Raw genomic sequence first — 15,218 nt, 5'->3', positions numbered from 1 at the left:
AAGCAATAAGGCAGGCAGCGTGAATGAGTGATAGCACTGTTAGGCTGCTCAAGTTGTATCTTTATCACAAATTATTGTTATCCCACTAAATAGGAAGTTCTTTAATTACAAATGTGTTTATTCATTAAGCTGCCTGCATTTGAGTGTCTTTATGTTTGTTATTATGCATATAGCAGCCTTTGCTGAATGATATAATTCACTGCAATCTCATTTTCAACAAATTGAATTCCTTATCAAGGTAATTACTCTATGTTTGCAAGCCCCCCCAAAGCTAGGATATCCCAATTAAAGACTACACCTGTTCTATTTGTGGGATTTGTATTTGTTACACGTGTCATTACATTTTCCCCCGAAGAGCAGAGGTTTGTCAGCAGGGAAGAACCACCACTTAGACCCCTCACTGGGCTTCCAGATTTCATCCTGCTTCTACAAATGTTTCAGGCAGACTAGCGTTGTCTAGTTATGGGATTCTGTACAGAAAAGAGGCAGGAACACAGCTGACACATTCCTCCGCAGGGCCCGGGGAGGGGGTAGATGGTGTAATCTGACGGAGGGTGAGTCTGAGCACCAGCAGCAGCAGCATCAACATCAGCTGTAGACTGCTTTTGAAACTTTTTAATTAGCACTAATTACCTTTGCAGGAAAATGTTGAGGCTTGAAAGGATTTGTGTCAGCAAGTGGGAGATCAAAGATTGTGGTGCTGTGCATTTTAATCTGAACACTGAGGGGTAATAGGGAGCTGTTTGTGTGTTCGAGAGAGGGTTAGAGGAGGAAAGTCATCCCAGGTGGTCCTTGAATAGTCTACCTCAAGTAATGCTGTCTACAAATCACACCACAGGTTCTGTCACATTATAAAATTTTCCACTAATATAAAGAAATTAACTTTAGTTTTTACTGTTGATTTGAATTATGCTTTCCCTTCCCTCACTTTGTTCATTTCCCCCCTTTATCTGCGAGCATGCATTCTTCAGTGTCAGCGTGTGCACGTACGCAAGAGCGTTTTGTGTGCGCCGCTTCATCAGACTGACAGGCTTTTCATAGAGGTGGTTTTTAATGCATGCCTGGACATCACTGTGGCAGGGTCATCCATCAGACATCAAGACAACATCGATCATTTGCCATGAAGAGAGCGCGGGGTAGTGATTATTTGCTATTAGGTGGATGCTGAGGCATACAAATGGCTGGCAGTTGACAGTTGAACTCACTCTAACGTAATGTGGGTTGCCCCCCCTCTCAGGGAAATGTTGACAAGCACTGAGCCTGAACACTGTAATGACAGAGTCTACAGCAGACAGAGCACTGAGGGATTGTTCCTCATAGATTGCAGTGTTTGTTATTTAATGTATTTTTTTCTTCTTTTTTAAAGACAGTACATTAGTTCATTTGACAGTACATGAGTTCAAACAAAATACTTTATATGTATGCATGCTTTCATTCACGAAAAAGTCATTGTGAAGCTTTCTTATTGCAATATGCTTCAGCTGATTGACCCCTTCAAGGTAATTTTACACTTTTATATCCTGTTCGCCTGTGCAGCATTCATGTGCTTGTTTGTGCCGCATTGATGTGCTCACTGACTGAGATGCCATCAGTGAATTGATTTTCAGCTCCCGTTCTCTGAGAGGGGAGGATGTTTGTCATGTGGATAGACAACTAATCTTTCAATACAAACATTCACAAGACACATGGCCATACTGTGAGCACAGTCCAGGCGCTGTGAGGAGAAAAGTATTGTTCAGCCTATGATGATGCATTCTGCAGTGGTGATGTATATCATAATGTACAGTTTCAGTGTTGTATATGGGAAGCAGCTGTCATTCCATCTTGCTGTGAAACAAAACTCACTTGTTTGAACTTTAAGAGACATCAAACCTTTCTACAGTGATGTCTCAATTTTTTTTTCTCTCTCTTTTTGCTGAGAAATAAGCAACTCTCTTCCACCACTCTGTTAGGTCATTGTTAGAGCTTAGACTTCATCCCAGGACAAACTGGGGTCAAGCAAGGCTTATGAGGTTGGAGCTGACAGGAATGTCTGTCAAGTCCTTATCCTTTGGCTAGGGTTGGTCCAGGGTCATTAATCAGACAGGGATTTGAGGTGCAATGGGAAGCATGGGGGCAGGTAACACTGACCTCGGTACAGTGGCTTTGATTTTGTCAGGCCCTTTCTCTCTCTCTCTCTGTGTGTGTGTGTGTGTGTGTGAGAGAGAGAGAGAGAGAGGGGTGGTGTGTGTGAATTGATAGGATCAGTCCCTGTGTGATTCACAGTTCTCTCAGCCCCTCTGCCAGCGCTAATGACATTGAGAGAAAGAATATTAACCTCACACACTCAGCAGGAATATCCACAGGGGTAGTCTATAACTCAGACACTGTGGGATTCATGAAGGTATTATCATTCACACAGAAACTAGCTTTACATTTTTGTCTGACACTCTGTGGTGTAGACATTTTTTTTAAATAACTGAACCTGCACTTCTCACATCATCCCATATGGAATGCAATAACACGCGATGATATTTAACTTCCTCATCACAAAGAATTTAGTTAATTATATTTCACAGCTTTCTTTTTGGTTGAATGTGTTGATGTACTCCAAAGTATATTTTTTGTTTAGCAAGTGATTTAACCCTCTGTAAAGTCAAATCTGACATGCCACCACCACTTGACAGCTTCATAGTTAGCAATACTTTAACACATATAAGGAGCAAGCATAGAGCAATGTTCAAAACAGATTAAAATGAATCCACATAAAGAAGAGATTTGCTGGAGGCTTTGAATGTACTCTAATGATTTGCATTGCCATTAATAGTAATTTGCAGCTGCCTGGGAGGAGACATGTAATCCCCTTTCCATGTGTAAATTGACATGCATTCATAGGCTATGTGTGTCCTGGATGTGTGATCTTTAAATGACTGCCACCTGAGGCCTGGCAGAGAGGGGAGTGCCACACTGAGAACTGACTGTCTACATATAAGCAAAAAAAAAAAAAAAAAAAAAAGAAAGAAAAAGGAGGGGGTGAGAAGGGCAGAGCTGTGAGGGGGGCGGAGACATTATCATGACAGTCTAATTCACCATCACCATCAGAGATGCATGTACAGAGACACGCAAAGGCCTTAAACTGTAGCTGGAGGGGAGAGTGCTGGAACAGACCCAATCATGCTGTGTGGAGGTGGTAGGAGGGATGGTTGGGGGGGGGGGGGTTTCGGGGCATCAATCTGCTTTTCAGATAATGTCATTTAATATCAGCTAATTTTGATAGTCTTTTGATGCTTTATTTTTGCATGTTTATTTCCTGTTTGTGTGTGTTTATTATGGGTTAGAGTGATAAAATTTAACAGTTTATAACAGTCTAAAAATTTTTCTTTGTTTGCCAAAAAATTAAATAGCTCTCATCAAATTGTGCTTTCTATTCTCACCACAACTCTGTTGCTTTAAGAAAACATCAGCTACAGCATGTATTGTGGCATTTTTCAGCATTTTAACTGAGTAAAACTTTTCCTGCATTTATGGATAACTTACTGAGCAGTGCACTAAGACCAAAATATACATCATGGTGTACAGAGTGGCAAGAAACATCAGAATATTTCTGTACTATGTAAAGATGAAAGGCTCTCCAGCCTCATTTGTTTATCTCGCCAACCTTTCATCCATTCACCTTTTTTAATAAGTTTATTAAAGCCGGTCTACAATCTGGGTTTTTCAGGTCCAGTTCCTTCTTACCATTTATTACACAACCATATCCTGGCAGGCCATCTGTAGTGTGCTCTGAATAGTCTATTATGCACATTTGAAGGCCATCAAGGCCCAGTATTGGTCAATTCGTCAAACATTTATCTGCTGCCCTCTGAACAGGATGTCATTTTGCAGCTCTGGCCCCTCTTGGAGTCACATCACACTGCTTTTTTTGTACTAATGTAACTTTTGAGAGGGCATCAGCTGCTGAACTGTGGACTCTCCAGCTTTTCAATATGTATGTGTGCTTTTTTTTTATATGTATTACACTCAGGGACTTTAAGTATTACAGTGCTAGCAGTGCAAGGGATGTTGCCTCTGATCCCTGTCTCTATTTCAGGAAAAGAGAGGGCTTTTACATGACAGCTCTATAATGTATGGCTCACACAAACTCAACATTTGTTCATCTCCTGAGTTCACAGAAGATAACAAACACAAATTAATTTAGGCAACAGCTGCATAGGCATCAGATGGAAGAGGGGAGATTGTGTAACTGAGGTAAAAGAGCCAAGACTGCTGTTCTTCATTTTTCATGTTCTGCCTGAGAATATCCGACATGACACTAGTGCACGCCATTGGCAATAGTGACTGACATTTCAGCCAATAACGGTCGAGAGTTTTCTTCCCTCTGTTGTCAGTAGTGGTTTATCAATCACTATGTCTGCATCAGTATTAGTGTATTGATCTGGCAGGGCCGCTCTCTGGGTCAGTGTCTCCTCTCCAATGTCCTTGTCTTGTTTCTTACATCCTCCCCCGCTTCCTATGAGTTTCTGCTCCATCTAAAAACGAATATATCTGCTCTCTGTGCTCAGTAGACTGGATATTTGCAGATAATAGTGGTTTCAACACATGCATACACTACTTATGCAAGCTTGAAAGCACGTACCCTGATGCACACATTGCTGTATGATGTATAATGGTGGGATTACATGGGCTAAGTGGTCGTCAAAGCGTAAAGACAGCCTGTGTGAAGTATTAGCTCTGACAATGAGGCTGATCATAATTATCTTAACAAGGAGAAGATTCATCGCCTCACCTCGTTAAAGCTACCGCCTCTGTGTCTCTTTCTTTTGCTTGGTGGAGGTTTTTGAAAATGCCATTTGATCACACATAAAAATCTTATTTTACTAAATTTGTACTGAATTGCTGCACTTTGATGTGAGAAAATTGTGTTTCATACAGTATTCATAAGATCTTCTCCATCTAGCTTATTCTAAAAAGATATCTACTTGCATTTTCCAAATGCTATACATGAACAAACATAAAGGGTGTCATCTGTGAAAATCACGATGTATAAAACATGATGAAACTTAATGTACGTTACACAATCTTTTCATTTTCATTGTCATCACAGCAGTCTCAAAAGGAGGCGAACTGAAATAGAATTATATTATAAAAACTTTGTTTTATGGATATTTACAGTATAATTTATGTTGGTGTGCAATGCCATATGTCAAGTCTATGCAGCATATTGACTTAAGTTAGTTATTCTCATTAGTTTTCTTAAAAGCAGCACTACTGCTCCCTTTCTCTTTTTTTCTTTTTTTTTTTTAAAGGGAGTGTTTTTTACTGCAGTGCTTAAACTTTGTTAGTTGTCCAAGCTGCACATTAAAACAAGAAAGCTTATAAAAAGTAATGAAACCAGCTATAGAAGTCTGCAGAGGGAGCACAGAAAATTGGAGAGTATTATAAGTTCAGTCCGTGCACTGCAGCTAATGCTGCATGGGACTTAGTGACTCTCCCCTGGCTGTGAATTTAACTGATTAAATCAGCCAGTGCACGCAGTGGTGGTGACATGAAAACAACAATTAATAAGGCTCCCTCCTGTGCCATGCGGCTCCCTTTAACCGAGCAGCTAATAACATAACCCACAGGACTGCAGCCCATCATACACACACATCCACACACCCACCCACACAGGTGGCAATAGTTTGTTTGCAGCCTTTGTTCATAGTAAATGAAATAATGTTCATCCAAGGCACTAGAAGTTTGTACCTAACAAGACATTAACAAAGATTATATTTGTAGATTAACTGCATCTTGTTCTGAATTCCCTGTCAGTTCAATGCAATAACTGCAAAGAAGAAGTTCATAAATTGCATTTACTGTTTGTTATTTTAGTCAAAACTTGTTCAAGTCTATGCTTTAGTGGTACTTAAGCTAAAGTTGTAATTTGGATGCAGTCCAGTAAAACAAAGCACATTGTTCTTTTTTTATTTTCATTTTTTAACATAATCTATATCATAGTAAATTGAGCAGTTACAGAAAGAAAATAATTGATTGCTGTACCTGAAGAAAAATGTTTTTTCTTGTACTCTTTAGAGGTAATTAAACTTTATCTTAATGACACCATGAGGAAAAACAGGCGAATAGAAGATTATTCATCTATTTGTGCAATAGCCAGACCTGATAAGAGGTTTTCAGCTCTGCCAGCACACCAACTAGGTGCCATCAGCTGTTATGGGTATCGAGTCTATGTGTTTCCAAAATGTTGATGTCTCCTTTGTCTGGCTTTTGTGCAAATTAACAATGAATTTGCTGAAGTACAGTTTTCTACCTGAGAAGATTGGTTTTCCGCTCTGTGCTTCCATGAGTTTTTTGATCAGGGTATTGCAACTGAAAAAAAGGCTCCTAAAAAATTTAAAGGTTGACAAAAAAAAAAAGAGTAATTAAAAAGACTTACAGGTATGTGATAATTGGGTCAAAGGAAGAGTTAACACTGTAGTTAAGTAGTCAGCCTTTATCATTTTTTATGTCTTTATCTTTGAATACCTTGCCATTTATGTACAGCTTGTCATCCAAGTTGAGTACAATGAAGCCTATAGTCAAGTTCTGGCCCAAGTTCATCGTGTCGTCATGCAAGATTTCTCAGTGGAATTTAATGTCATGAATTTAATTTCGCCTCTGTTTTAAAATGTTTTGAAAATGTAGTTTTTGTCAGATATTGGTTCTGTTGTGTGAACTATAAGGTTTGAATTTGTGACAAGTGCACTTCAAATGTCAGCAAAGTCTCCCAGGACACTTTAGTATGGGATGCTGACAGTGTGACGGATTAGACAACACACACATTGCCTTTGTGCAACTTCTATGGTTTGAACTTTGCCGGGTCCTAACATAACTTCTAACGCCACCCTCTGTCATTTTTATGCCTGTGTTAATGTGTGTATGTGTGAGAGAGACAGGGAGGAAAGGAGTTGAGGTGACCCCTCACCTCTTTGCAGTGTGTCATAAAATTGAATGGAAAGGCAAAATGTTTTCTTAAAAAAAAAAAAAAGGAAAGAAGGAGGAGGGGAAATAGTTCTTTGATGTTAATCCCAACACTAACCTTTATCATGAAACAGTAGCAAAAAAAAGTTTCCCTTCCATTCCATCTGTGATTGCGAGCGTATTCCGGTTCCCTCTGAGAAAATGATGGATGACAAGTTAAATTTGTGTCTGGGGAGTGAAGGTGAACTGTGACAGAGTGATTTGTCTTGGGAATGGAGGGTTAGGGTCAGGCGAAACTGGGCGCCTCAAGGCACAAGACATTGACAAATTCATCCTGCTCGCCGCATTTCTGAAGCCTTTTGTTTTGAATCCTGGCTACTCACAAGTGACCCCCATCCCTCATCCTGCCAGCCGCTGAAGGATGCTTCACCATGCCAGGGGAGCTCAGCACCACTAATTCTTGTCATTCACTTCCCTGACAGGCCCAGACCTATACTCTTCTGGTGTATGAAAGAGAGAGGCTGAAATATTTATTTCTGCACAACAACAGCTGACCAGATTCAGAGCCTTAACAGTTTTCCTGTTTCCTTATCATTACAGGTCACTGGCAGGCCTCAAAATGTTCACTGAGCTGGAAGAGCTGATCGCCGACAACAATCTGCTTGGAAATGACCTCCAGTTGCCCGTGTTACCAAACCTCCACACCCTGACACTTAATAAAAACCAAATATCCTTTAAGAACAAAACACTCAGTCCCTCTTTTAATTAGATTTGTGAAATAAGTACGCAGACATGGATTTAACTGTATCAGTTTTTGAATCAGCTGTTTATTTGGCTTTCATTATTTTATCTGTACAGTCCACTGTTGTCTTTAAAGAACCAGTTTGTAGTGTGATGGCTTTGCAGGAAGTATTTTGTGTTGCCACAGAGCAAAGGAACTTGGCTGTCACAGCTCCACACATGACTAGTTTTTGAACCACAGGGACCTCTAGTGGAATCAAATTCAACAGTCAGCAGAACCGATAGCTTCTATTTCCACAGAATAAAAAAAATTGGATTGAAACACCATGCTAAGACAGGGAAATATGAACAAGTAGTCAATATTTGCTCACGTCAGTTTAATGTTTTAAGATATTTGGTAAAATTGTCTAATCATAAGTATTACGTTAGAACTGGATGCATCATGTTTTTTAATATGTTCTTAAAACACCAGTGTATGCTCACATTTTGGCTCACTGATGATAACAACCCTGTGTATTCTTCTTGCCAGCCATTAAAAACATGCAAAAAGAAGAGGTCTGCACAGTCACCACAAATATAATACACTCATTTAAGACGCATTGTGAGGCTGTTTATGATCAGTCACAGAAGTCTGAACTTCCTCTCTAAGCCTCAGAGCAGGTTCTGCAATGTGTCCTGTTTTCCTTTGGTTATGCAGATCCTGCTGGGTAACGACGCGTACTCTCTCTCACATTCACACACACACTTCTAGAGTCAACATTAAAACTGGGACTCCTTGAAGTGTGCATCTGGGACTGTGTGCTGAGTTTGGTTGTGAAGTGGTCGGCACATGCTAATAGGCCAATTATGTACATCCTGTCGTGGCACAGTGCCATTTTAAAGCTCGAGCGCAGCATTAGTGCAGTTGTATTTTGACACTTTGGGGCTCAATTTTCCAAGTGAATGTATTAGTGATGAATGTGCCTGCTTAGGGGCTGTTTGTTTTTTCCACGTTTTGCAAAAGTTTTCCACAGCACAGCTCTGAGAAGCACGGACTGTTTGAACCACAGGGCATCCATCATTTTGTCACTGTTCTGCACCCGGCCACCTAGGAAATGAAAGAGATGGAGAGAAAGAGTGAGAGCAGGAGCCAAATTGTGTCAGTGCTATATGCCAAAGCCTGCACCTTAAATTGCCCCTCTGTCTGCCCAGTCTCACAAAGCCACTGACTAGCCTCTTTGAGCACCTCGGTAAATTTGACAGTGACGTGTTTTACTGCAGACAGGCCTGGGAGGGGCAGTGTGGGTAGTAAATGCTAATGTAATTAACAGCGCTAGGTCCTTGACATCCGCCCTTTGACACCTGACTGATATCGAGGCCCTGCTGGAACACTTGGCTGATGTGACCCCATCACTCAAGTACCTAAGCCTGCTGGGAAACGAGGCCTGCCCCAACCAGCTGGTAAGCCCGGATAAGGATGAGGATGACTACCAGAGATACAGGTCAGTTGTTACATGGACTAACTGTTATGATCTCATGCATGTATGAGCAATTTATATTAAGACTGGGCGTATGGATGCATGGACAGGTGGGCAAATGTAAAGATACTGTTGATGCTTTTCTTGTCATACTGAACTATTTAGTGTTAGATTTTAATTAGTAATGGATTTGGAAATGTTCCTTCTTTTTTAACCACTAGCCTATGCATTTCATAACCAGACTGTGGATTTAACCGCATCACTCTAAAAGCTTTGTCAACTGGCCCCTCTATACTCCAGTTTGCAAAATGGATTTCATGTGTGACCAGTCAGCACCACAAATGAGTGTTTACTGCCCTGCCTTACCAGAGCAGATGATGCATTAAACATCAAGCTAGGCCTCAAGCCATGCAATATGACCACCATTTGTCAGGGTCCTTTACATGAAATGCGATAAAAGGCGAAAAGCATACTCTCTTTTGTCTGTTTTAGCCCTAAGTGCTTGTTTCTGACTTTGCGTTTCCTATTAATCATTTATCACCCATGCCTTTCTTGAATAATCTTTGTACTCTCTTTTTGTCCCCCACCTCCCACCCCATCGCCCTCACAACCCCCCCTTCTCCCCCTTTTCCCCTCTTCTTGCATGCTTATCTTACTGGTGAGGAAAGCTGTTCTGTTTTGACTGACAACATCTACAGTCCTGTAATGTAATATTCATAATGTGTCACATAGTAAAACATCAATTTGAGCGTGATGCAGATTTTGTGTCTGACAAGGTTAGGCTGTGTGCAGGTCGTGACAGCACTGGCCTTGGGCAATAAATACCCAGCCCAGTGCCTCAGGAGCTCTTGGTCTCTCAAGTGAAATACCCCGGTGCATTGCTTCTGTGCCCCAATTAGTGCAGTGACATAGAAATATAGCATTCATTCCCACAGCGTTGTGTAGGGCGCAGGGAGGTTAAATGTTGTCCTGTTCTTAGACGACTTTCCATGCAATCAGTGGCCATTTGCAGCATTACAATAACACAAGTGATCAACCCCACAGAAATATATGTTTACAATGCTTATTAGTTCTGTAGCATAAGGTGTCACTTTGAGAGAGTTTTTACAAATATGACCACAGATGTAACTGAACCATTTTTTTTCTGCATCTGTTATGAAAGGATTTGAATAGATTTTTATGTGACATTCTAACCTCTCACCCTGTGCAGAGTTATCAGTTTGTACGATCTGATGTGGCAGATCAAAGAGGAGTCTGAGGTGCTCTCACTCTCTCTCTTATTATTATTATTATTATTATTTTTCTGATTGCCATAAGAGCAGCTATAAAATAATTACCTGTGCAGTCTTTTTTATTCTTTGAATAAAAAATGCAAATACATTTTCTTTATGTGGCATGAAATGTAACACTCCATTGCAATCATTTGAAGAATGATATTTGCATTTTAATAACTCCTATAAGTTGCTAATGTCTTCTTATAAGGAAACTGATTTTTACCTTGAATTAAATTGGAAAAAAAAGACTACATAACTTTATAGTTGTTACAAGAAAAAAAGAGTTTATTTTGAATTATTTCAAATAATTTGTAAATTAAAGTAAATTAGTAAAATAATTAGTAAATTAGCAAAGTGCTGATACATGAGATTTATAAGCAAGTATGGAAGTATGGAAAACTAATTTCACAACAAACAAATAAATATTTGATTTGTCATGTGGATTTAGGGACTTTGGGGGGATAATTCCTCTGAAAACCATCTATTAATGAGTGATGCTACAGTTTGCATTGGAAAAAAATATTGTGCTAAAATTAGCAAATTAGATACTTGCTGCATTACTTTCTTAAGTTTTAACAGTTCTACATAAAAACAAGAATCGTGAAAGTAATAAATTGAAATATTTATTCATCATTTATTTTCATTTAAAAACATCAAGAATTATTCCACAAGAACTTCATCTAAAATCAGCAAATATTAATGTAATGGCAAGGATAAATAAAGGAAATATCTCAGTCATCCCACCTCATCACTGCACCCCTGCCACATTTACTCCATGTGTCTCCTTTGCTTTCTTATCCTACCTCTGTGTTTGAGGTTGAATCATTAATATCCCCAGTAGCTGACAGAGCCTTGTCATCTGTTGTGACCCTGTGATGGTAGGTTACCTTTGGAGAATAACCTCTCTGCTTGTCTCCCAAGGGCATCTTCACATTTCATCAGGGAAATGTCCTGAACAAAGTCCTTTTACAGGGATAGAGACCCAGAACGGGAATGGGGCCTCTCCACTTTGAGTGCTACTGTGTTCATCAGAAAATGGGGTTCTTATTGAAGGGTTAGGATGAGGTCATTTTAGTCTGTCATACTGTTTCTACAGGAGACAGTCGAGGACTGTGTGATATATGTAGATTTTTACTCATCTCTTTCTATCAAGAAGCATCCTTCCTATTTTATGTTTGTGGCCACTTACATTAGACGTCTTTTTTTCCTTCTTTAATTTGCATGGAGATATTTTCTGTTCCACGTCAGTCTAAATCTGATCCCTGCACCCCCTCCTTATTATCCTCAGGTGTTGAAAACTTGACACAGGCTTTGCCATCTCCCCTCATTGCTATCGCCATCATCAATTTGTCACAGCTCTTTGCGCACAGGTCTTGTCTGTGCCCATATCCCCGTCCTTTCTCACCCTCCACTTAGGTGCTGCATGCATGTCCTTTTTGGCTACCAGTTCAGCCCTGACATACTGGTTCCTCTAACCCTGCCTGCCAGTGAAAGGATCTGTTGTCATCTATGTATTCCAGCCATTATCTTTTGACGTTTCTCTCCCTCCGAATGAAAGACAGAGTGTGTCTGAAAGCTTAAAGAGATATCAGCGATTCTACCAGAATGACAGCTCCTGCAGGCAGGGTGTATCTTCTTGTGTGCTATTTATATGACATACCTTTTCTTATCAGCTTTGAAGGTTATTTGATACAAGAAAATATCACCATTAAATCTGCATCACCGCTAAATCTTAGTAAACAAGGCTTCCTTTTCAAGTTTCCCTGATATTTTCATTTACATATTAGCATTTGTCAGTTTGATTAGTGTATCCCAGTTTGCAAACTTTCTTGGATTCTTACCTTTTTTTTGTCTTTGTCAAGTCAAGGATTGACCTGCAAAGAGTCCTTTAAAGCAGATGATTTTTTTGTTTGTTTGTTTTTTTTTTGTCACACAGGTACTTTGTTCTATTCAAACTGCCCCAGCTGAAGTTTTTGGACACCAGGAAAGTAACTAAAACAGAACTGATGGAGGCACAAGCAAGAGGGGCATTCATGAAAGTGGTCAAGCCCAAGTCGGAAGCTGTAAGTCACGATGTTTTTTTTTTTTTTTTTTTTACTGCTTTAAGTAGTAGTCCCTCTGAAGTATTGAGTGGATTTGCCACATTGATCCCTTTTGTCCCTTTTCTATTCAATTCCTTTATCCTTCCTTTCTTCCTGACTGTCAGTTTCTCTTTTTGGAGGTCCTGGCACTGTGGCCCTTTGAAAAGAGTCTTTCTTTTCTACAGTTTGAAGTGTACATGTGTGTTGTATTTGAGTATGTGTGTGTGCGTAAATGTGTTTGACCATGGCCTGACCTGATTCCGTATGCATGAGCCCAGATCAAAGACGACGGGCGGCTGTCCTGTCGCACTTATGTTGCCCAGTGTGACATGGCTAGCGATTGGAGTGACAGCTCATGTACACTCTGCACACAATTGCTTAATTATCTCAAGCGAATGCTTTTATTGGTACCTCTCTTGTTTTGGGCTGCACAGACTAATTAGGATTTGGAAGGATCACTGATACAATATAATCACCCCCCCTTTTTTTTATTTCTTTAACATTCTTATTCTACCCAATTTATAATGCAATATAAATGAAGATCTTTCACCCAGATCTGATTCCATTTAATTGTAAGGTTATGAAATATTTACAGTTTGGGTCAGCTAATCTGTGTCGTTTCAAGGTCTCCGGAGCTCTCACAGTGAGCCGGAGAGGTAAAAATGGATCCAGAGTAGCACAGCTGAAGGCACCCAGTGACAAATCAGAAGCATGCAAGTTAATGTTGGGTTTAAAAGTGCACAAGGAGAACAAAACACTTATTGTTTCAGACAATCAGCTAAGATAGTATACTCTTTAAGCGTCACTTTATGCTGTGCTTTGTTCTTGATCCTTGATGCAAGTGGCAAAACATTGAAATAATTTAACCTCAGTCTGCCGTGTTTGGTAGATGGAGAAAATATATAAAAAGAAAAAAAGGACCCCTACAATGCCTTTTGGCAGGGTAAAGTCACTTTTAAGATTGTATTTACATAGCTTGTCAGGGAACAAGAAATGTTTGCCTTTGTCGCCACAGCCCCAGATGAAAGAAGAGATAATCACAGATTCTAGCTGACATGATGTGTGTTTTTATGTCTCTGTTTCTTTGAACCTGCTGTATATGATTATTTATTCCCTATGCAAAGTAAAAGGTTATGGCTTTGATAAAAATGTGTCTACCTAAAATTGCACAGTATATTCTGTGCAATATTCTGTGCAATGTTCTACTCCTTCCTTATTAGCAGTGTTTGACTAAATCTAAACAATGTAGAACATGTTTTCATGAACATATCCCACGTCTGGACTCTAGGATGACACTGCAGCAGCTGTATGACATTTGTTTTGAGCTTATTGAGATGCAATGTGTCAACTATCGCTGACTTGATGAGCCATGAGTACCTCCCGGCTCTAATTGTCCACATCATCAGGGTGATTGTAAGCTGACCGTTGGTGCAGGCCACCAATTAGCAAAACGTCTGCAACAAGAAGAGGAAAGTGGCAAGAGATGAAGCATAATTAGATATTTGTGTTTGCTTTTATGTCTAGTACAGCAGGGTGCTGCTCACAGTACAGTGTCTGTCATTAGCTTCATTATAAAGGATAGTAATTAGCTGTCTCGCTGTCTCTTGCACTGTAATTTGAGTCTCAATTAGGGCAAACAGGATGAGAAAAATAATTTAAGATTTATTTATTAAATTAGTTGGACATATAATTTTTAGATTTTTACTGTAAGTTGATAATCCTACTGGACACAGCACAGATAAACTGAAAGTATAGTTAGAGCAAAAACACTAGCAGTTACAGAGATCCACTTTTACTGCTGACACTGACAAGAGAGACCCTCCTCTATCAGATCAGTCTCGCTGCATGATGTATGTATTGGAACAGAGACAGCACCGAACTTAGAGACCTCTTTTGGGTCATATCAGGGTTGAGTGTGACCACAGTTTAAACTCCTTTTTAATCATGGCATTGTGGCATGGCACTGAGTGCTGCCACATGGCTCTGATAAAGCAGTTATGGTCTTTAGCACAATCTGAACATCATAACTTTTCATACATTCCCAGTGTTTTCCATGTTGCCTAAATTACAACCAGACAGTCAAGGGCCAGTCTCTCCAAGGGTAGAGGCCTACAAAAGCCTGTTCATAAGAAGACCAGAGTTTTAAAAAGTAAAGTATATATATTTTTTATATATATAATTTGGATATTACATTCAAATTTGGTGACATTGAGAATCCTTGTCTGAATGTGTCAGTATCTGCTTCAAGTCATAAGAAGAGGACATTTGTCTGTTTCCTTTTTGTTATGCTGCATTTCTCAGTGTAAATGACAAACATTTGGACAAAAACAAAAGCAAAACGACAGCATAGAGACATAAAAACAAATGTATAAATACCTGAAGTGAAGAAAAAAACACAGCGGTGACCATTTGAAGTGTTTTTTTTTTTTTTTTTCCCCAAAACCACAACACTAAGCAGAGTCAGAGTGAAAAAGCCTGGAGCTGTATTTTGGGAAATTGGGCGTGTTGGAATGCTATAATGTGATAATTCTCTTTGAGGACTTAGAGGTCATGGAATGAAATGGCGTCAAACCACGTAAAGCCATTTAGACTGCTTTTGGAAAATTCATGTGGTACTTTTTGGCTCAGTTACTCCACCTCCCTCCAGTCTGCCAGGGAGCCCGCATTATGTTGTCGAACCCTTGTGTTAAACTGGCCATGTCTATCATAACAGTGTGATAGCACATTTT

At 39.7% G+C, this 15,218-nt stretch overlaps 1 protein-coding gene across 2 annotated transcripts in view; it reads left to right on the top strand.

Annotated features, from left to right (window-relative positions):
- The window catches only part of lrmda (leucine rich melanocyte differentiation associated), a 228,334-nt gene that overhangs the window by 144,644 nt on the left and 68,472 nt on the right, over positions 1-15,218 (top strand). For both annotated transcript variants that reach the window (XM_042010790.1, XM_042010791.1), the window contains exons 3-5: positions 7,537-7,663; positions 9,019-9,158; positions 12,345-12,471. In XM_042010790.1, the coding sequence (XP_041866724.1) occupies positions 7,537-7,663; positions 9,019-9,158; positions 12,345-12,471 (394 nt within the window). The remainder of the gene's footprint in view (positions 1-7,536; positions 7,664-9,018; positions 9,159-12,344; positions 12,472-15,218) is intronic.

Source organism: Melanotaenia boesemani, chromosome 16, assembly GCF_017639745.1.
Source record: "Melanotaenia boesemani isolate fMelBoe1 chromosome 16, fMelBoe1.pri, whole genome shotgun sequence".
Taxonomy (NCBI): Eukaryota; Metazoa; Chordata; class Actinopteri; order Atheriniformes; family Melanotaeniidae; genus Melanotaenia; species Melanotaenia boesemani.
This window is presented reverse-complemented; position numbering and strand designations above follow the sequence as displayed.